This window comes from Emydura macquarii, unplaced genomic scaffold (assembly GCF_026122565.2).
Source record: "Emydura macquarii macquarii isolate MOO-44397 ecotype Brisbane River unplaced genomic scaffold, CSIRO-AGI_Emac_v2 contig_2897, whole genome shotgun sequence".
In the NCBI taxonomy this organism is placed as follows: domain Eukaryota; kingdom Metazoa; phylum Chordata; order Testudines; family Chelidae; genus Emydura; species Emydura macquarii.
This window is the reverse complement of record NW_027133034.1, coordinates 60,442,571-60,462,909: the sequence shown is the minus strand read 5'-3', so window position 1 is coordinate 60,462,909 and position 20,339 is coordinate 60,442,571. Positions and strand designations below refer to the sequence as shown.

The 20,339-nt window shown below is 40.4% G+C and overlaps 2 protein-coding genes and 1 long non-coding RNA gene across 4 annotated transcripts in view; 2 read left to right on the top strand and 1 right to left on the bottom strand.

The window, feature by feature from the left end:
* Window positions 1-20,339, bottom strand: part of CDC20B (cell division cycle 20B) — a 48,327-nt gene that overhangs the window by 26,596 nt on the left and 1,392 nt on the right. The window lies entirely within an intron of this gene.
* Window positions 7,940-12,838, top strand: GPX8 (glutathione peroxidase 8 (putative)). Of its 2 annotated transcripts, XM_067568612.1 has the most exons (3): window positions 7,940-8,143; window positions 8,813-9,074; window positions 12,049-12,838. In XM_067568612.1, exons 1-3 carry the CDS (start codon window positions 7,940-7,942, stop codon window positions 12,210-12,212), a joined length of 630 nt encoding a protein of 209 aa, XP_067424713.1. In that variant the 3' UTR covers window positions 12,213-12,838. The 2 variants fall into 2 exon arrangements, with proteins under 2 accessions (XP_067424713.1, XP_067424715.1); XM_067568614.1 differs by lacking the exon at window positions 8,813-9,074 and having other exon boundaries at window positions 12,049-12,209.
* On the top strand, window positions 14,788-18,523 carry LOC137166869 (uncharacterized). The gene is made up of 2 exons (XR_010923851.1): window positions 14,788-15,127; window positions 17,850-18,523. It is a non-coding gene; the product is annotated as an uncharacterized lncRNA (long non-coding RNA).

Sequence of the window (20,339 nt, the reverse complement as noted above, 5' to 3'; positions counted from 1 at the left end):
CTCATGGAACTGTGACACTGGCAAACCAGGTGCCTCTTTATGCCAAGGTTCCCATGCCTCACTTGGATACTGATAAATACATAGCTAGAATTAGTCAGGCTCACCGGTGTATGACAGTTGTTAAAATATTTGGGTTATAAAAATGTGCTGAGTGTTTAGACTTTATTGAATGCTTGTAAATTGCTGCATGCATTAATCTCACTTAACACATCTGTATCCCCTATTGCAGTGGTCCCCAAATTGTGGGGCATGCCCTTCTGGGGGGAGGGAGGGAGCACAGAAGTACGTCTGGAGGCACATGGCAAGGCCCAAGCCAGGCCCCAAGAGGAAGCAGGGAGGGAATGCCACCCAGCCCTGCTTTGTCCCCAGTTCCACTCTGACCCCAAAGAGGGTCAGATTAATGCAGGGGCTTTAGGGTCTGCAGCCCAGGGCCTTGGGCTAAGGGGGCCCCTCAAAAATAAATCTGGGAGGCTGATGAGCCCCTGGCCCCGCCCCTTCTGCCCGAAGCCTTGCCCCTTCCACGCCTCTCCCATCAGAGCCCCACCCTCGGTGGCCCGAGCACCAGCCAGGCAAGCTGGTTGGCCCCAGTGCCGGAGCGCCCCAACCAGTCCACCCCTTCCCCGGGCTGGCCGGTCTACCCCAGGTCCTGGAGCGCCTCTGGCCTGAACGTTCCCAGCCCCCAGAGCGCTGCTGGCCCGTGACAGGCCACAGTGCCGGCCTGCCCCAGGCCAGCCTGAGAGCTCCCAGCCCGCAGCACTGCCGTAAGGGACCCCACAAAATTAATAGGCCTGGGCCCACAGGAGAGTTAATCCAGCCCTGGCCCCACCCCAAGCTCCAGGCCACAGCCGCAGCTGTGGCCCTAGCCGTGGCCTTGCCCCTGGCTGTTGCTCAGCCACCGGCCCTGGCCCCTGCTCTGAGCTGCTGGCCCCTGGCCCAGCCATGATTCCACTCCCAGCCAGAAGGGGCTAGGCGGACACATTCTGTTACTGATAATGGGGGGATGCAGGAGGAAACGTTGGGAGACCACTGCCATATTGTAAGTTAATATTTGAGTATTTGCATTGTAAGCCTCTGTAGTTGTGGAAATCATCAAATAGGAGCAAGACATTAATTGGTGTGAAATGCTGGCCTACAAAAAGAGGTGTTATGTCCTGCCCAACAGAGAAGGCCCATCAACACAAGACAAACTATTGTGGAACATCAGAGGACAAAAGACTTGTTGGTTGTTCTCCCCATACACGAAAAGGAAACATGCAAATGAATTCCTCCCATCAGTGGAACAGGCAGCTCAGAGAAGGGGGATAAGGAATAAAAATCTCTAACAAGGAGAAACTTTATCTCTGTGCTGCTTAGACTCTTGAGGGCAAGATTTTCTAGGAATAAGCAAGTGAGCCCCAGTATTTAGCCTGGGTTACCCTAGGGGACATATAGAACTTGCTCATTATAGAAGCTTCTATTACCTTTTGAAACTTAGGATTAACTCATTTGTAGGTTTATCTGCTTTAACCTTATGAATAACTCTTATTTCCTTTTCCTACCTAATAAACCTTTAGCTAGATTATTGGCTACAAATATTGTTTTTGGTGTGAGATCTAAGGTGCAGTTGACTTGGGATAAATGATCGACCTTTTGGAACTGGGCATAACTTGTATATTGTTGCGAGGGACCATCTACTACAAAGCAAAGCTTACCTGGGTGGCAAGATATATCTGTGACTCCCTGTTAAGGCTCTTATAGCAATTGAGGCATTTACACCTGATAATTGGCAGGTGAAATTTAAGTATAGAACTCACAACCAATCTGGGGTTTGTGCCCTGCTTCTTAACAGTCTGACCTGAAATTGCTATGCACCCTCTTGAGTCACTGAAGCATAGCTTGCCAGGATCAACTAGTTCTGGAGCATAGAAGAGGAGCAGCTACCCTCATCATGGTACTAACACACAGGTGTTGGTTCAGGGTATAACTATAATTGAGCTACCAAGTAATAGCAACCACAGTATAATTAAGTTCAACACCCTTGTGGGAAAAGATAGTACCAAAACCTAGCACTCGTATTTAATTTTCAGCAGGGAGATTTTAAAAGTGATTATGTTACTTTAAAAAAATCTGAAATAAGGAAATTAAAATCCTTAAACTCTGCGTGGAAACTACAGAGTCAGAGAAGATACAGATAGCACTAAACACAAAAGGACGCAGTCGGCAAAATAAAAAAGTATGGTTAAATGGCAAGGTACGGAGGTTTTTCAAGTCAAACAATTATCCTACAAAAAATGGAAATCTAACCCAAGGAAAGTCCACAGATAGAAGCATAAACTATGACAGGTAAAATATAAGGTGGGAATGAGTAAGACTAAGAGGGACTTTGAAGAGCAATTAGTCAAAGACATAGTAACAAAGAACATCTATCTTACTACAGTAATGGGGACCATATAAGAATGTATCTGAGCTCCTCACACTCGTTAACTTATTTAGCATTGCGAGGGAGGGCAGAACTATTACTCCCATTTCACAGTTGGGGAACTGAGGCACAGAGAAGCTAAATGACTTGCTCAAGTTGATACAGGTGGTCTGTGATAGAGCAGGTAATTAAATCTGCCACCCAAGTTCTAGGCTAGCACCCAGAACCCCTAGACCTCCTTTGCTCCAAGAAAGTCCCTCACTATATTAGAAGCAGGAAACTATGAGAGACCCTGTGGCTGCACTCACATATGAGCTATGCAAACAAGAATGGGGAAGCTGAGGGGAGAATAGGCAAGCAACAACATTTAAAAGAAAGAATCTAGAACTCCTCCCCTAGACATTTTTAAAATTTCAGATGTGATTTCCTGCATTTTAGAGAGTTTTAGAACAAGATTTTAGTAATAATAGTAACCAAGCAAGGCAAACCCCAGTAAGCCTCCTTGCTATTTATCTGGAACTCAAACATCACCTGTCAGAAATAAGTGATTACTTAAGACATCAACTTTGTACCCTGGGCCTCAAACTCCTTCATGGATTTCCTAGACTCAAAAGCCAAATTCAAACTTTTCTTAAGTCAACATTGGTTTTATATGTTTCCTTTTGATTGTAATTTTGTTTGTTTTCAATGACGCACATGACCCCCTGCTCCATACACGCTGCTGGAACACCTGCTCCTGGCCAGCACTCCCAAGCTCCATTTACCCACACACCAAGAGGAGCCACACACATAAATAGATTTCACTTAATGTTTTACTCTCAATCCTTCTGTTAAACTATAACAATGGGGAAATTACCATGGCCCCTTGTTTTTAATTCTTCCTCAGATCTCTTTATTCACTTGTCTTTCTTCCCTGTCTCTCTTCGTTTGCCTGTTTTGTCTTAACTGTTTACTTTCTTCCCCCTGTTTCTCCTTCCCTAACATTTTGGATTCCACCTTCCCCAAACTTTCCCCTTTTATTGTTCTCATGCCTGTCCTCACTTCCTCACAGCTTTCACTCTTAGCCCTCACTGACAGCTCTTTCCTCACTCCTTCCATGTTATATTAACATTTGTTCCCCCTGCTCTCTTTTCCCTGTTTACTGTCCCATGGTCTCTTCACTCCAGGCCCCTCCTATCCACTCATGTTCTGCCTTCCCATTCCCCCATTCTGTTCACTCGCTCTCTCAAAGACTCCCTGACATTTTTCCTCTCTTATATTTGGGGTTCCCATATATTTCATGTCCCTGCTTCATTTCCTTCTCATTCTTCACATGCCCCATCAGTCCAGCCTCTGCCAAAATCTACCCTCTGCACACCACAACCCTTCAGTCCACACTTTGTCTCCCTGTCTATCAAACATCCACCTGCCCGAATCCATTCTTCCCCCTTCCAAGTCCATCATCCCAAGCCTCTGTCCACACTCTGTCCCCTGCCTCTCCATCCCACCTTCCCAATGAACTCTGTCCCAGTCCATCCTCTGCCCTTCCATCACACCTACCCAGTCAATTATCAGACCACAATCCTTCCCACCACACCCTAATTTCAGTCAATGCATACTGTGTCCCCACTTGACCCAATCTCTGCCTCTACCTCCCACCAGCCATCCTCTGTGATCCCCTCAATCCACCACACAATCCATTTGTTGCCCTGTAAGCACCTCCAGTCAACCACCATCCTTTGTCCCCACAACCAACTCCAGTTAATTCATCCTTAGCCCTCACACCTTCCCTCCACCCCAGCTAACTGCATATTCCCTCACAAAAATATTCTATTCCCCAATATTCCTAGTTTATTAATCCTGTGACCCTCTGCTTCACACCAGCTGCCCCAGCAAATTGATCATGCCATCTGCACCTTCCCTCTCACACCGCAGTTGATTGAGCCTGTCCCCTGAGCCTTTCCCCATATCAAATTGATTCTACTCCACTGACCCCAGCAAATTGATCCTGTGCCCCTGCATACCTCCCAGTATGCTTGCAGAATTGTTTTCCAAACTGTGGGAGGAGTGGATTGTTACAGCATCTCCCTGTCTTATCTGCTCTTGTAACTCTGAGGAGGAAACACAGCTGCCACAGGAGCAGATAAGACAGGGTGATTGTCTCTCCAGCTGTGCTCAGGCAAAATTAATGCAGCACTGGTCCGGCAGCTTCTCTCCACATCAGAGTAGATTTTGCATCTTCCCGTCCTTTCCTTTGAGATATCAGAAGCAGGCAACGAGCTAACTGCTGAGCAGCTGCAGCAAAACTTAAATCTGCAGGGTATATGATAGGATGCACTTGGGAAGGTAGTGCCACCTCCCCATGGCAAATGGCCAGGGTCCACTGGACTATCAGGATCAAGAAGGAGCAGCAAAGGAGGATAAGGACATTACAGAGAAAGCAAATGATTTCATTTCATTAGTTTTCACTATAGAGAACGTTGGGGAGATCTCTTCCCTTTTTAGGCAATAAAGATGAGGCATTTCTAGAGAAACAGGCATGATAAGTTTCAAAACAGTTAACAGGACCAGATAAGATTCATCCAAAGGTTCGGAAGGAACATAAAAAAGAAAAGGCTACACTGTTAACAAAAGTATGCAAATACTGTATCTCTCCTTTACATAGGTGCCATATATGATTCTGGTTATTACAGACCTATCAGCCTCACTTCAGTCCCAGTTAAATTTATTGAATAATACATAAAAATAGTTACAGAACACCTAGAAGAACATGAGAGGATAAGGTGAAACCAGCATAGCTTATGTAAAGGAAAATCACACCTCTCTGATCTACTAGAATTCTTTGAGCATGTCATCAAAATAGTAGATGAAAGAGAACAAGATAACAATTTATTTAGCCTTTCAAAATACCTTTGACAAAGACCTTCACAAGAGACTCTTAAGGAACTAAGTAGCTGCAGGATGAAAGGTAAAGTCCTCGCATAGATCAAAAACAAGCTAAAAATAGAAAATAAAATGGTCTAAGAATAAATGGTCAATTTTTCATAGGGCACAGGCTTTTCAGTTGGGTACCATATGGATCTGTACTGTGACTGGTGTTTTACATATTCATTAATAATCTGGAAAATAAAGGAGCTAACTGTGCAAAAAATTCAAACGATACAAAATTATTTAAAATAGCTAAAACTAGGGAATTCTGTGAGTAAATTCAGAGGGGCCTAATAAAGCTAAGTGAATGAGTAGCACAATTGCAGATGAAAATCAGTGTCAACAAATGCAAAGTAAATTGTAATCTTTCATGAAAAGATCTCATGTCATCTCAACAGCTTGATGTAAACATGTTCATTGTGTAGTGGCACTCAAAAACAGCAACTCAGATGTGTAGCTGTATAAAAAATATAATAGAAAATACTGGAATTACTATTATGCTCTTATCTAAATCCATGTTATGCCCTCACTGGGGATGAAATTCTTGCCCACTTAAGCCAATGGCATAACTCCCATTGACTTCAGTGGGGCCACGATTTCACTCCTGGAGCACTGTGTAACATTCTGATCATCCCTTCACAAATAGCTGCAGCATCTTGAGCAGGTGATGTAGCAAGTTTTTTGCGAGAATTAGAGAGACAGGCAGATGGAGAGGTGAGAAATGACCAAGAAAGGAATACATTTTGAATGGAATTTAAGGACTGGCAGGGGAGTAAGGGAAGATTGGAAGCTGGAGTGAGGTGAAAGACAAATGATAGTTTCAAGAAGGCTGAAAATGGGAGTGTGCAAAGGAGAAAGAAAATGGGGAGATGAGAGAGAAGAGAGAAAGAAGAGGAGAGGGGACAGGCAATTTGTGGGACATGAGGTCAGAGGCGATGGAGGAACAAAGAAAAGATAATCCAGTAATTGCAACTTTTGTCAAAGATACAACATGCTGCCTTCAAAAATGTCAGTTCAGGCATTGGGAATTGACAGGTGTGATCCAAAATGGCTCAGTCACTTGACACCAAGGAAGACTTATAAAAAAAATAAAATAAAGGCAAAGTGGGAGGGTGTCAAATTTGTGTCATTAAAATACTTGTAGAGCATCTTTCACATTTTTCTATAGGAGCCCCCTGGAATTCCCCTGCCTATATTTGGGATTCTAAACCTACAGCAACTTCACTTCTTTATTACGCATTCCCTTCTTCTTCTCCAGTCCTCTATCTCAGTCTGAATAAGAAGACAAATACACAGTAGCAAAAATACACCCATCTTCTGTGCTAGCTTTCCTCACTTCCCATCCACCCTCCAAAAAAATGGTTGGAGCTTGGCTCTCTCTCAAAGGTAAATATGGAGTAATGTCCTGATCAAAACCCATTGAAGTCAATAGGACCCAAAGCTCACTGAGACCTGTTGTGTTAAATTCAATGGAAAAAATGGGCTCAGAGAGCCCATTTGATATGATCCTATCACTGCACAACACTGAACAGTTAAAAAGCATTCAGGATTTTGGACAGAGACCTCAGTCTGTTTAGTGCCATGACAAACATCATTAAAAATCTTTTTAACCATTCATTAAACATACAGAAAAGGAAAAAAAACAAAAGCATTTGAAATGTAAAGTACTAATTAAGGATTTTAAATATATCCCTTATTCCCTTTCACTTTAAAGTTGTATATGGACATCCCTCAGTTCAATAGTCTTTTAGATGGTATTAATGATGGTAATAATCATGGGAGGTGGGTATAACAGGCCAGGGGAAGCTAAGCCCATTCCCCAAGTCCCCAAACCACAGGCCATGTTGCTCCTTTTGCTCCCCGGGGTTTGGGGCTAGCAGGCCGGCCAGGGCTGCGCCGAGCACCAGCGGGCCAGACAAGGTTCAGGGCTGCAACAAGCACTGGCTGGGATATGGGGCTACGCTGGGTGCTGGCCGGGGTTCAGGGCTGCTCCAGGCACCACAGGCCAGCCAGGATTCAGGACTACTCTGGGCACCAGCTGGAATTCGGGGCTGCTTCAGGCACTGGCCAGCAAAAGCAGGGGGGAAGGGAGGAATGGGGGCAGAAAGGGCTGAGTGGGGGGAAGGCCAGGTAGAAGGGGCCTCAGGTGGAAGGGTGGGGCAGGGGGCTAGCCTCTCCAAAGGGGACAGTGCACATACCACCCATTCTGATAATTCCCCTTTTTGGTTAAATGAAAATAAGTTAATTGATTTCAATGGGCTTGTCTCAGGCTTCAACTCCTTTGAAGTCAATGACATTAAAGGGAGGGTAAAATTAATGTAGATGACAGGAGAACAAGCTCTCTGTGTCTATATGTGTGGGTCAGTTAAGAGGAACTATTGGGTTTTTTTGTGTAATTGGCACAGAGTTTTAATTTATCTCTATCTCACTGAGAGACATTTATGTGTATTACCAAACTAGTGTTTCATATTGGTTTATGTATTGGGGATGCAGCAGCAGCTTTCAAACCCTGAAACATTTCTGCTAAGTTTGAGGCAAAACAGGCAGCTGGTCCTTTTTGTCCTGCATAGGTTTCATGTTTCAGCTCCTCCTCACATTCTAGGCCTGCTGAGGCTTCCCTCAAAATTCTCCAAAATGGAGCCTCTCACAACTTATCCTTTAAAATGTTCAGTGCCCAAAGCTAGGGTGTTTGTCGTTTTCCTGTCGATGGTTTTGTGTACAGTGATGCTCTGCCTGTTGCAGCTCAAATTCTTAAAACCTAAAATCAAAGATTTTTATTCTTTTGAAGTGAAGGATTCCAAAGGGAGGATCATTTCTCTGGAGAAATACAGAGGCAAAGTAAGTTGCATCTTCAAAGCATTATTTCTTTGTTTACTAAATCATTAGACAACAAGTGATATATTCAATTTACATATGGTAAATACACTGTAGCATTATGGGAAGATAGAGATGTTTGCTTAATTTCCCATTCCTTCAATGTTTAACTAAGCTACCAGTACAGATTAATTTTAACTTGCTATATTTTAAGCATAAAAGTTTAGTGACAATAAATCATGTAAAATGGTCATTTAATATGATTTGTTATTATAACTGAAATGCTCTAACAATGGAACTAATGTATTTTAATCACAGTAGCTGAGAATGTCAGCAAATTGTTATTATATTTTAGAGGCTGATCTAAAAAAATATAATGTAAGACTATTTATTATGCACAAGCCTTAAACATCTGACTTTGTGCGTGTGTGTGTTTTAAAACAAAACTGTAATTAAAAAACATTTGATCCTTTCCAAGGATCTAATGATTTTTTATTAAAAGAATGTGTCTCAAAGAGTTCATGCTTTCAGCTTCTGATATTCTTACTATTTTTAATGAGATTATGCTCAGATGGTCACATATAGTATGCAAAGAGGAGAGATTGTACTATTGGAAGTTATATCTTTAAAACTTGAAGTAATTTATAAACTTGCAGTTTCTTTCTAAATGTTCCACCTTATATTTCTCTGAAGGCGTCTTTGGTTGTAAACGTGGCCAGTTACTGCCAGCACACAGACAAAAATTACATCGCGCTGCAGGAATTACACAGAGAGTTTGGTCCATCCCACTTCACTGTGCTGGCCTTTCCGTGCAATCAGTTTGGAGAATCGGAGCCTAGCTCAAGCCAGGAAATAGAATCTTTTGTCAAGGGAAACTATGGAGCAACTTTCCCCATTTTCCACAAAATTAAGATTCTAGGATCTGAAAAAGAACCTGCATTTAAATTTCTGATAGGTAAATATTTGCCTCTTATATATTATGCTGCATCTAACTACAATATTTTTTTCATTTATATTTTATTAATTTCCCCCCTAAAATAAGGGAAGAACAGAAAAAAGGCAGAAGAACAGAAAAGTAAATGTATGGGAGGGAAGAGTGGAGAAGGAACAGGGGCAGAAGATATCTCAGTTTCCATCTGCTAGGAATTAATCAAAAGTTTCTAAAATGTTAAGCCAAATCTTTTCAAATGTATATGAGATTCGTCTTCTCCAATATGTTACCTGCTTTTTGAAATATTATTTTTAAAGCAAACATGTAATGGCCTGATTTAACTGTTGTTGTCTATTTTTATTGACATTAGAAAAATATTTTATTTGAAAAGTTGCTCAAAACACTGTATTAGCTACAACTGTTCTTAGAGAATTTAATAGAGAAATATTACCATTATTGTCTTATATTTCTTAATACTTCAACAGTTAATACAAACATGTAGATCAGCAAATTCCCCTCTTACCTGACATATATATCTTATTGACTCAGATGCAAGTTATGCATGCCCAGTAGGAAATAATCACTGGTCTACATTAATTCATTTTGTAAACTTTGGAATCCAATCTGCAAAACCTACTCACACAACTATGCCTCACTCATGTGAGAAGCCACTGGAACTACCCACATGAGTAGGGGTTATGGAGTTGGGCCCTGTATTCTCACAAATAAGAATGAGGCTGTATTTACTTAGGGCTTAACTCAAAGCTCAATGAAGCCAGTTGAAAAGACACCCCACTGCCTTCAATGTGCTTTGGATCAGGTCTTTGGTTACACTGAACTTTTATATAATGGAGGAAGGATGGTCCAGTGGTTAGGGAACTAGCCTATAACTTGGGAGAGATACATTCAATTCCATGCTTTGCCACAGTTTTCCTCTGTGACTTTGAGTAAGTCACTTACCCTCAGTTCCTCATCTGCGAAACAGAGATAGCAATGTTTCCTAGCCTCACAGGGTGCCATGATCATGAAAGACCATGGAGTGCTATGGTGATGGAAGCCAGCGAAGTACTTTTAAAGATAGGGTTCCTTTCTGCAGTGCCCAGCCTCAGAGGAGCTCATTGTGCAGCTTCTGCCCAAAGGCGATCATATTTTCACTCTCCTATACATTTAATTCTTTATGGGTCAAATTCTCAGCCATAGTGGGACACCTTTGCACTACACCACCAGCTGATTCGGACCATACAACTAGCATATTCAGCCCCAGAGCAATTTCCTAGTGCAAGGAGGATCACATAGAGATGGTGCAGAGACTGTTATGCCATATCACTCCTTGAGCCCAATGTAACAGCAAAAGAGGGGCTTGGCTAGTGCGAAGGGGTTGTGCTTAGGAGTAGGACACTCTTAAGGCCCATTGACCCCCATCAGTAGTTTTCGATCATGGAAGCTATTGCAGCTGTTTTAAATTAGAGCAGCCATCAAGCTGCTCTAACTTACACTGGGAGTCTAGCCCTCCATTCAGTGGCTCCAAAATCAAGGGAGAGCGGTGGTGAGTTTATACCACCTCGAGACCCACTCTTCTGACTTGCACTGTGTGCAGTTTAGCTTGATCCTAGATATAACAATTAAATTAAGATACAATTATTAAACAGAAAAGGATCCACATGGCATGAAACATATCCCACATCCCGTAGCATGGAAAAGTCCTGTTAAGGCTATGGAAATTCTTAATACGGTTTAGTAGCAGGCTTGTACCCATAGCTTTCTATTAGGCTTGGAAAGTTTAGATTTTTATCTGTAAATGTCAATAAACATCTATTTCACAGTATGCAAATAGACAAACAATGAAAACATATTTCCGTAGATACTATTTGAAATTAACAGATAAGCAAAGTAAAAAAAGTGCAGCTTGAGAACTTATTAGAGTTGATTTAAGGATATTTACTTTGTATATTTTGACATGCAATGTGAGAATTTGTGTTTTAACAGTTATGAAGCTTTAACTTTTTTAATCTCAATGTCTTCCATCATTAAATAAATACTGTCTGACCTTCCATTGTCTGATACCTCCCCTACGTTCCCGCAACTGTAAAAATGTAGATTGATAAAAATAGGAAAAAAATGCTTAAAACACATAATTTTGTACAACTGTGAAAATTTCAACTGATGAAAATTGAAAAAAACCACTTAAAAATAAACATTGATTTTATCTATCGGAATGATAAATGAAATCAAATTCTGCTAAGCCTATTTTTAATAAATTACTGTAGGGCCCGGTTTCTACTACCTGGCTTATTCCCCTGTAGAAGTGACAATTTTGAACTCACAGTTTTCTTTAAATTCTTCCATCAGGGTATGGGTTCCCCCAAGAAAGGGCTAGGGGCTCCACCAACGAAACCTGCAAGATCTGTGAGGGTCTCCAGGAACATGGCAAAGGCACTGCAGCTACCTGTGGGAGCTATGCTGCCAGGTGTTTCCTAGCAGCCAGTTATCCCCAGAAACCTCCTCTATCAGGAACTACAGATTACCCTGTGACTGAGGCTCTGTCCCATGAGACTGAGGGGGTAGAATCAAATAGAAATTAATCCCCACCATCACCCCCAATATCCCTATCTCCTGTACCCACCTGCCCCCTGCCAGCCCACAGAGCTGGAAATACTATGGAGTCCCTATTGAGGGACATCTGCAGGGTATGGATAAAAAATTTAACCATGGCAGTGACAGCACGCTTCTATGTCATCGTCTCCAGGAAATAGAGAAGAGCATTTAGCTCTTAAACTACTTCAAAGAGAGGAAAAAAATTCTTTCATTTCACCATTTTAGATCAACAGAACCATCCAAAAGTCCATATCTTGAGACTTAACACAGAATGGGAGGTTTTCTTTCTTTCTTTCTTTCTTTCTTTCTTTCAAAAGACTATTAAAGAACTACTCTCTGGCTAAGCAATTGCAAGGATATCAGTATTTGAGGCCGTTAAAATTATCTGATGCCTTTTCTGCAGATTCTTCAAAGAAAGAACCTAGGTGGAATTTCTGGAAGTATCTTGTCAGCCCAGAAGGTCAAGTTGTGAAATTTTGGAGACCTGAAGAGCCCATAGAAAGCATCAAGCCAGAAGTAGCATCCCTGATCAGGCAGATCATCATGAAAAAGAAAGAAGATCTCTGAAAAGGCCATTTAGTCTGTGAATCCATTTTACCGCATGTATAGACAATCTTAATACATTCCTGTTAAATGATGCTAGAAGCTAGACCATCAAGTGTTTTAATTTCTCTTTGATTTTAATGGCAGTAATGACAATAATTCTGACAGCTAATATAGGGCCAATCCCGTGACTTGCTGAGTGTCAATAAAGTCAATGGGAATAGCCAGGCACTCAGCACTTTACAGGATCAGGTCCTTAATTTGGAATAAAGTTGCTAATGTTCTCTGTAAGTTCACACTGCTACCAATGGTTAATATTGCAACATGAAGATGATTTTAAAAAAAAAGACAGAGGCTTTGTGTGAATATGAAGCTGAATAATTTATCAAGCCAAGAGCTTTGTTTCCCAGCTACTGGTAACAAGTGTTAGGGTTTTTTTATATTTGGTTGCCAAACATGAAACGTCTGTGAGTGAATTACTTTAGGGCCAATGTGTCAATCCAGAAGCATCATATCAGAGTAGTTAAAACTGAATGCCACTGAAAAGATCAGCTTTGCAACATTAACAGAGGAAGGTTGATGAATTGTGAAAATTACAAACTAAGTGTTAAAAAAATTGTAAATAGATAGTTCTATGAAGATTGTTTATTAAAAAAGAGAAAACTTACAAAATGGCTCCTAGCTGACATTGTGTGTATATTGATACATTTCACAAAATATTCTATGACACTGTGCAGTCATACATGCTGAGAGCATTCTGCAGAATCTAACACTGAAGTGATGATAAGATTAACCCCTATTTTATTTGGAGCTCGGCAAACCTAGATTGCAACTAGGGATTCCTCAGGCATCGTGTCTGTATTTTACCATTTGAGACAAAGAAGGATAAATTACTAGAATAATTCTAAGAGCTGATGTGCTATAGTAAATATCACATCTGAAACAGCTAAAGTGTAATGATGAATAAGCATGGCTGATTATGTGTGACATTCTCAAACCAAGATTAGTAAAGTATTCACACTTTCTCACCATTGGTGGTAGGGAAAGAACTATGAGGATCTTGAAACTGAATCTGGTTGGAGGCTGTGGCTTCACTGAGGAGCCCCCAAGTCAAAGGAAGGCATTGCTGGGAAGGGAAGGGACATGGCCAAAACTGGAAGTGGAAGGTAAAGCTGTTCCCAATGCCAGAATCCTGGAGGGACAGCAACACTGGAAACACTAGGAATGAATCCCCCAACGTACATGGGATCAAGCTGGTCCAAAGAGGGATGAATTTGGCCTTTGTTCTGTTTGTGCAATGTAGATACAAGTAAACAGCAATCATTAATGAGTAGCTTTAGCTACTAAAACCATTTTGTTTCATTGAGAAGGAGGATGTTGCCCCGTGATGTTGCCCACAGTACTGGAGTTATCCACAAGCCTTTTCAAAAATACCTGGGGGTTTATATCTTCCACTAGAGACAAGCAGTAAAGATGTCTGCTTAAGGTTTCATTGGGATAACAGCTGCTGGAGGAGTACAAGACACCCCTATACTTTTGCACTGTAGCTTCTGCATGGGGCATGAGCTCAATTCCTGCTGTTACACTGGAACTCTCAATCTTCCCACCTGAACATAGGTGCCAGACTGCAGTCCAACTGGGTGCAGTTGAGATTGGTGTTCATTGTAAACCTATGTTGGAAAAGAAGGTGTAATTCTGCTCCCATTCAAGTCAATAGTTTTATTATTGACTTCAATGGAAGCAGGATTGGGACTTGAATCCTTAACTGTGAATTTCTGTCATTTTCCTGTGTCTAAGTGAAAGCCATAAGTTTATTTTAATATAATTTTGTAGTTGAATCAAACTGGTTGTTCAATTCCACTGCCATTCTCAGGGAACTATCAAAAACATATTATATTATAGAACCATTATATTTTTGTGCCTGTTTATTTCATGCAAACAAAGTAGGCCAGATATTCACACAGTTAGTATCAGATAGCAGGTTCTCTCTGCTAGGGAGGGGAACAGGCAGGAATACTGTTGTGTCCTAGTCCCATGGCCTGATAACATATGGATGAGCTGGGCAGGGGAGAAGATATTAATTGTGCTTTTCCAAACTTTCAAATGTTTGGGGGTATTTTTGAAGTCTATTAGGGGGGATTGAGAGAAGAATGAGCAAGTGCATGGAAAAGCTCTCATATGAAGAAAGATTGAAAACAGTGAGATTGTTTCCCTTCGAACTGAGATGACTAAGAAGGAACATGATAAAATTATATACAATAATGAATAGTACAAAGAAGGTAGATTGGGAATTCTGTCTCCTTTTTCATAACACAAGAACAAGGGGACAGTCAATAAAATGAAAAGGCCAGAAATTCAAAGCCAACAAAAGGAAACACTTTTTCACATAATGTATGATTAAACTGTGATGCTTGTTACCCGCCCACACCCTGGAGCTCAAATAGTACTGGAGCCCTAATTGAGGGGAATTGGAGCCAGCTGAGTAAGCCTGCATGGAGCGGGCCAATGAGGAACAGCTGCTGGGCTTGTTAGCCAGGCTCTATAAAGGCTCCCAGGAAGGCAGTGGGCAGAAGGGTGAGCTTCCCTTGAACAAGGGTTGAAGTAGTGAGGCCCTTGGGGCTGTTAGACTGTGTATTGATAGATGGTGAGGGGTGGGGTGACAACCTGTAAATAAAGAGCACTGGTGAGTGCACAAAGCCAAAGTCTGCAAGTGGTCTTTAGAAGCACATGCCCTGCATGAACCTACTACATGGACCCTGTGTAAGGCTTGTGGATATTGGTATCCCTGAAAGGGACTAAAGGTGTTTTAATTGAAAGGTTAAATCACTGAAGCAGCCCAGACACCACTGGAGGCTGGGCAGAGTCATGGAAGACGAAAAGAAAACTGAGGCAAACCTGTTGCAATGCACCACTATGTCATGAACAGGTGCTTTGGGACAGTGAGTTTTGTTACATATGTTTTGTTCCATGGCTACCTACGTGTTTTATACTTGAACATTTTGTGGAAACATTTAACTATACTCAAATGCACAACTAGCTGCTTTGCCATGCTCTATTTGTGTGTTCAGGTGGCGGTTCTCTCAATGCAAAAGGCAGATACAAAAATGTTATAGGCACCGTTCAGTGAAATCGTTTTGAAAATCTGTGCCGGTCTTATTTCACAGTTTTGCAGAACATTGTGTGAACTGAATTGGTAATCTCAGTCCAGTTTCTAAGTAAAATATGAAAGATTAACAGTGTAATACACTTTTTAGTTTTGGAGTATCCAGGAGAGAGGGGTAACAGACAACTGGACTTGATTGTGGCTTTGCTTATAAATAGCTCTAGTTCTGCCTCATGAGTTATGCTGTCATCTCTAACTCACTGGGTTTGCATTAAGCCTAAAAGTCTTTAATGATGCTTAGAAATAGCTTGGGATATTGTGGCTGTACAGATTTACTTAACTGACTGTTTGCTGAAATGTTTTTACTTTCAACTCTTGTCTGAAAGAACACTTTTGAATGCCATCTTCACTATTTGGTCACAATTTGAAATATCTGAATATTCTGCAGAGTTGTGCACTAATTAAATCTTCCACTTCTGTATGTTGTTTTGTCATAGCTATCTGAATCTACCCAATTACAAGGTTTGTGTTTTTCTAAGAGATTTACTCAACTACTCTTCCTTATAAACATTCTTGAGCTTGTATTAATGATTTACCACAGAAGGATAATTTATAGTGTAATATTGAGGGCAGATCACTGTTAAGCTAACCACTTTCTCCTTATAACTAAAGGTTACCAGTCTCATGAGTAAAAGGAAAAGGTTCTTTAATAAACAGATCTGCACAGGCTTAGTAAACACAATGAATAAAAAGCAAATTAGAACACTCTTAACTATCTATATTCATCTATAATAAATAACATAAAAGCCAATTTGTCCTTATACTATTTAATCTATAAACAGACTAGAAACTGAGTCATCCTGTTCATTTGAGTCATAGGAGTAGTCCCATTAATTTCAGTTAAGACTGCTCTCATGAGTAAAGTGAACAAGGTTTAGCCCATTGTCTTCACTGACTGTAGACTTTGAAATTTGTGTCCTGAGTCCTTCAACTATGTCTGGTGGTATCTTGAAAATCAAACAATTACCCATTTCCACAGATCTTCATTTCTTCCCCATAATCTACAGCAGGAATGGTTTAACCAGGAACTGCTTTCCTTCCCAAAGAGCCACCAGGAATACAAATTTTCCAAATACATTTCAACCAATCTGATTTGAGGTGGAGTACCTCACCTCCTCTCCGCTGGATGTTCTGATCTCAAAAGACCAACAGAAGTAGTGTCAATCAAAGCCAAACAATTCCAGAACTCTCTGGTCCCCTTAGGAATCTTTTGATCTCATCCCAGAATATTTTATGTTTATGAAGTTACATTACGTAATATTGTAAGAAATGCACATTGCATATGGAACCAAAACCTGAAAGCACTACTCATATATGCAAGTAGTCTCTATTATGTCAATGTGATTATTCATATAAGTAACATTTTGTAGGATCAGACCCAAACATATTAACTCCTAATGTCAAACAAACTACAATATCTATAAGCCACCTTACCAACTGATATCATTTGACTTAGCCCCACTGAAATCAATGGAGCTATATCAACACGTTTATGTCCGCTGAGGATCTGGCCCACTATTTTTACAGAGAGAGGTTTATAATAACCTATTTGTTATCCACTTGTCTAAATATTGATGCAAGATCATGTGCTAATGTGGAAGTGTAGTTAGTTGCTGGTATGTGAACAACAGCTAACTAACAATACACTGCCTAATCTGCACACACACACACAAAAAAGTTCTATTATGGGCCTAAATGCTGCAATATATACACACGTGCTGCCTTCATGGGGAAGTCTTCACCTGGAGAGTTTGTAAGAATGGGCCACATGATACTTGGCTTATCTGGGGAGCTCATATAATGAAATAGTGTTTTTCAACTCGCAAATAAGAACTGCCTAGATACAAGGCATGGATATCACCAAATGAACACCAGCAGTTAGCCACCATGGTGATAGATGCCTTAAGCTAATATTGAAATACTCCTATCAAGAAACAAACTTTAGAGTTTTTATTTTTATGTCAATGTTCTCCTATTTAAAAATTAATTTAAATTAGCTGGCTAGGACCCATTTCCCTTGAAATGAAAACTGATGGTGTGCCTAACAATGTGAATGATAAATAGCAGTGCATTGATCTGAGGGAGGTATCCAATAAGCGTGCTGCAGAAGACAATAACCCCAGTTTTCCTGAGCATCTGAATTAATGATCCAGAAGGGGAGTAAACTGTACATTAATAATATTGACAAGTAATGCTACATTAGATGTTGCAAAATTCACTGAGAATAGAGAAATTATACAAAAGGATAAAGGGACCAGTCCCTGCAATTTTCTGAGCACGTTCTACACCCACAAAAGTCAGTGGGAACTGAGAGGTTTTCAGAACCTAGTGGAATTGTACCCATCAAGGGGAATTAATATAGGGATAGGGAAAAAAATAAGCGATATTCAGTATGAGGCAGATACTTGCAAAGTGGTAATGTGTTGATTGTAGACAGCATATTAGATACATGTGTTAAAATGACTGATTTTTTTCATGTTATCATCTTCATTATACAGGAGCATAACATTCAGTTTAGAGTTCTTCTCTCTGTGGAACTGGTGAGAACCCCTAGAAAACACTACACACGTCATTTTTAGTACTTCAGGACCACAAAGATGTTGACAAATTTGAAGGCATTTGAAGAAGAGGGGAAACATTTTCAAGACTCTCTTTCACCCTTGCCCCCCATAATACAATGGTGGAAATGTCATGATGACACTAGGATATATTTTTGGGGTATTTGGTGGAACATTTGATCGAACATTTTGGGTTTGTTAGTTTTTAAACTCTATCTGTTTAAACACCATCAGCTCATTGAAAAAAATGTAATTTTTGCCTAATGTTCTATTAATGTATTGACACAATCTATATAAAACATCAAGACAATTTCAAAGAAAAGGATTTAGGAAAGTCATTGCTTGTCTTATTATAAGAAAGCTTGTCAGTTCATTTGTTATTGTTTGCGATGGTTTGAATTCTGTTATCTGTCTTGAGTATTTATAAGGCCTCCTATCACATTGGTATCTAAATGCTGATCAAAATTAAGAAGCTTTATAAAAGCTAAGCTAAAGTTTTCTCTCTGTACTTTGGATAACAAGAGTGTGTGAAATAGTGATAATAGTAAATATTAGTTTAACTATTTTTATTGTACCCTTTATAGCAGAAAAATAAAAAGATGCACTATGCAAAACTAGGTTTGTTGCAGTTGGATGATCACAGTATGTGCAATAAGATAGCAGCTGTAAATTAGCTGATGTCAGATTATCAACCAGCTAACAATACACTGCCTTCCCAGCACACAGATACAGTTACCACCAATGTTCTCGAAAGTTGGTGTCCTGATGCCTTCCTACTTCATCTCATCAAAATAACAGGGAGCTGGCCCTGCAGCGGGTGACAGTGTAGTAGAGACTGCTAGATTCACACAAAGCAGCCAGATAACAGTACACTGCCTACCAGACACGGGGAGTCTAAGCAAGGCAACATATTTCCTATTTTAAGGACTCTGTGACTGAATTTTACTCATAACAGAAACTTTGCAAAGTAGAGTGGTGGAAAAGTTAAAGGTCCATTTAAGCAATCACTCCATTTTCCATCTAATTTCAATGTTGCTAATCTCTTTCAAAATTAACTCTATGTATTTCAACCCAAAATATAAATACTTAGATGCAATAAATATCAAGGGCATGATTCTGATCTTAGTTACATTGCTGGAAATATGGACTAATTCCAAGGAAGTCAATGGAGTTATAACAGTGCAAAGCAGTGTAAAGTACCTGAATCAGGCCCTAAATTGTCAACCAAAAACTTCAGAAAGCGTTAAACTAGATTCTCTTGTCATTCATACCTGTTTTACAGTGGTGTAACTCCACTGACTTAATTGGAATTACTCCTGACTAACACTATTGTAGCTTACACCAGAATCAAGCCAAATTCTGCCCTTTTTTGTAGCAATTCTAGCTCAGACCCTGATTCAGCAAGGCATTTAAGCATGTGGCTAACTTTAAGCATGTGAATAGTCTCATTGACGTCAGTGGGCTTTGTATCAGGCCCTTAATGAGGAAAATGGATTTTGCAGGTAAAAATTCACCTTCACAATGTTTAATAGTAAGTTTGGATCTTAGGACTTGTATGGGTAGCAAGCTGCATGGATGTTACTCATAGTCTCCATATGAGGAGAGCTTAATACGACTGAGACTTTTCAGCTTGGAAAAGAAATGACTAAGGGGGGGACATAATAGAGGTCTAAAAAATCATGACCAGTGTGGAGAAAATAAAAAAAGGAAGTGTTATTTACTCCTTCTCAGAACACAAAAACTAGGGGTCACCAAGTGAAATTAATAGGCAGCAGGTTTAAAACAAACAAAAGGAAGTGTTTCTTCACACAGTGCACTGTCAATCTGTGGTACTGCTTGCCAGAGGAGGTTGTGAAGGCTGATTATGTCGGATTTCAAAAAAGAACTAATTAAATTCATGAAGGATAGCTCCATCAATGGCTATTAGCCAGGATAGGCAGTGATTGCTGCTTGCCAGAGGCTGGGAATGGTGGATGGATTGGCTCACTTGATGATTACCTGTTCTATTCATTCCCTCTGAAGTACCTGGCATTGGCCACTGTTGGAAGACAGGATACTGGGCTAGATTGACCACTGATCTGATCCAGTATGGCTATTCTTATGTTCTGATGTTCTAATGCAAAGGGATTGCATAAATGTATATAAGGACAGACTGTGGGCCTCTTTCTTTGCTTTTCAAAACCAGGCTTTTATACTATTAAAAAAGAATTTCATCTTGCAATACTTCTGAATTCGCCACACATAAAAAAATCAATATAAACAATTACTTGTGCAGTTGCCACCACTAGGCAGCAGCCAGATGAATGAAGTGGTGAATATGCACCTGTTCTCCATCACAGTCCACAAGAGGGTGTCATTTCCATGACTTCCATGATGCTTTTGAATGCAGCAATCTGGAGTGCAGCTAGCAACTGTCCATATATCAAGTAC

Bases quoted from the DNA above. Each gene is read 5' to 3' on its own strand.
- GPX8 (XM_067568612.1), top strand. From the start codon at position 7,940: ATGGAGCCTCTCACAACTTATCCTTTAAAATGTTCAGTGCCCAAAGCT. The intron at 8,144-8,812 runs GTAAGTTGCATC...ATTTCTCTGAAG, and splicing joins TGGAGAAATACAGAGGCAAA to GCGTCTTTGGTTGTAAACGT. The intron at 9,075-12,048 runs GTAAATATTTGC...CCTTTTCTGCAG, and splicing joins TGCATTTAAATTTCTGATAG to ATTCTTCAAAGAAAGAACCT.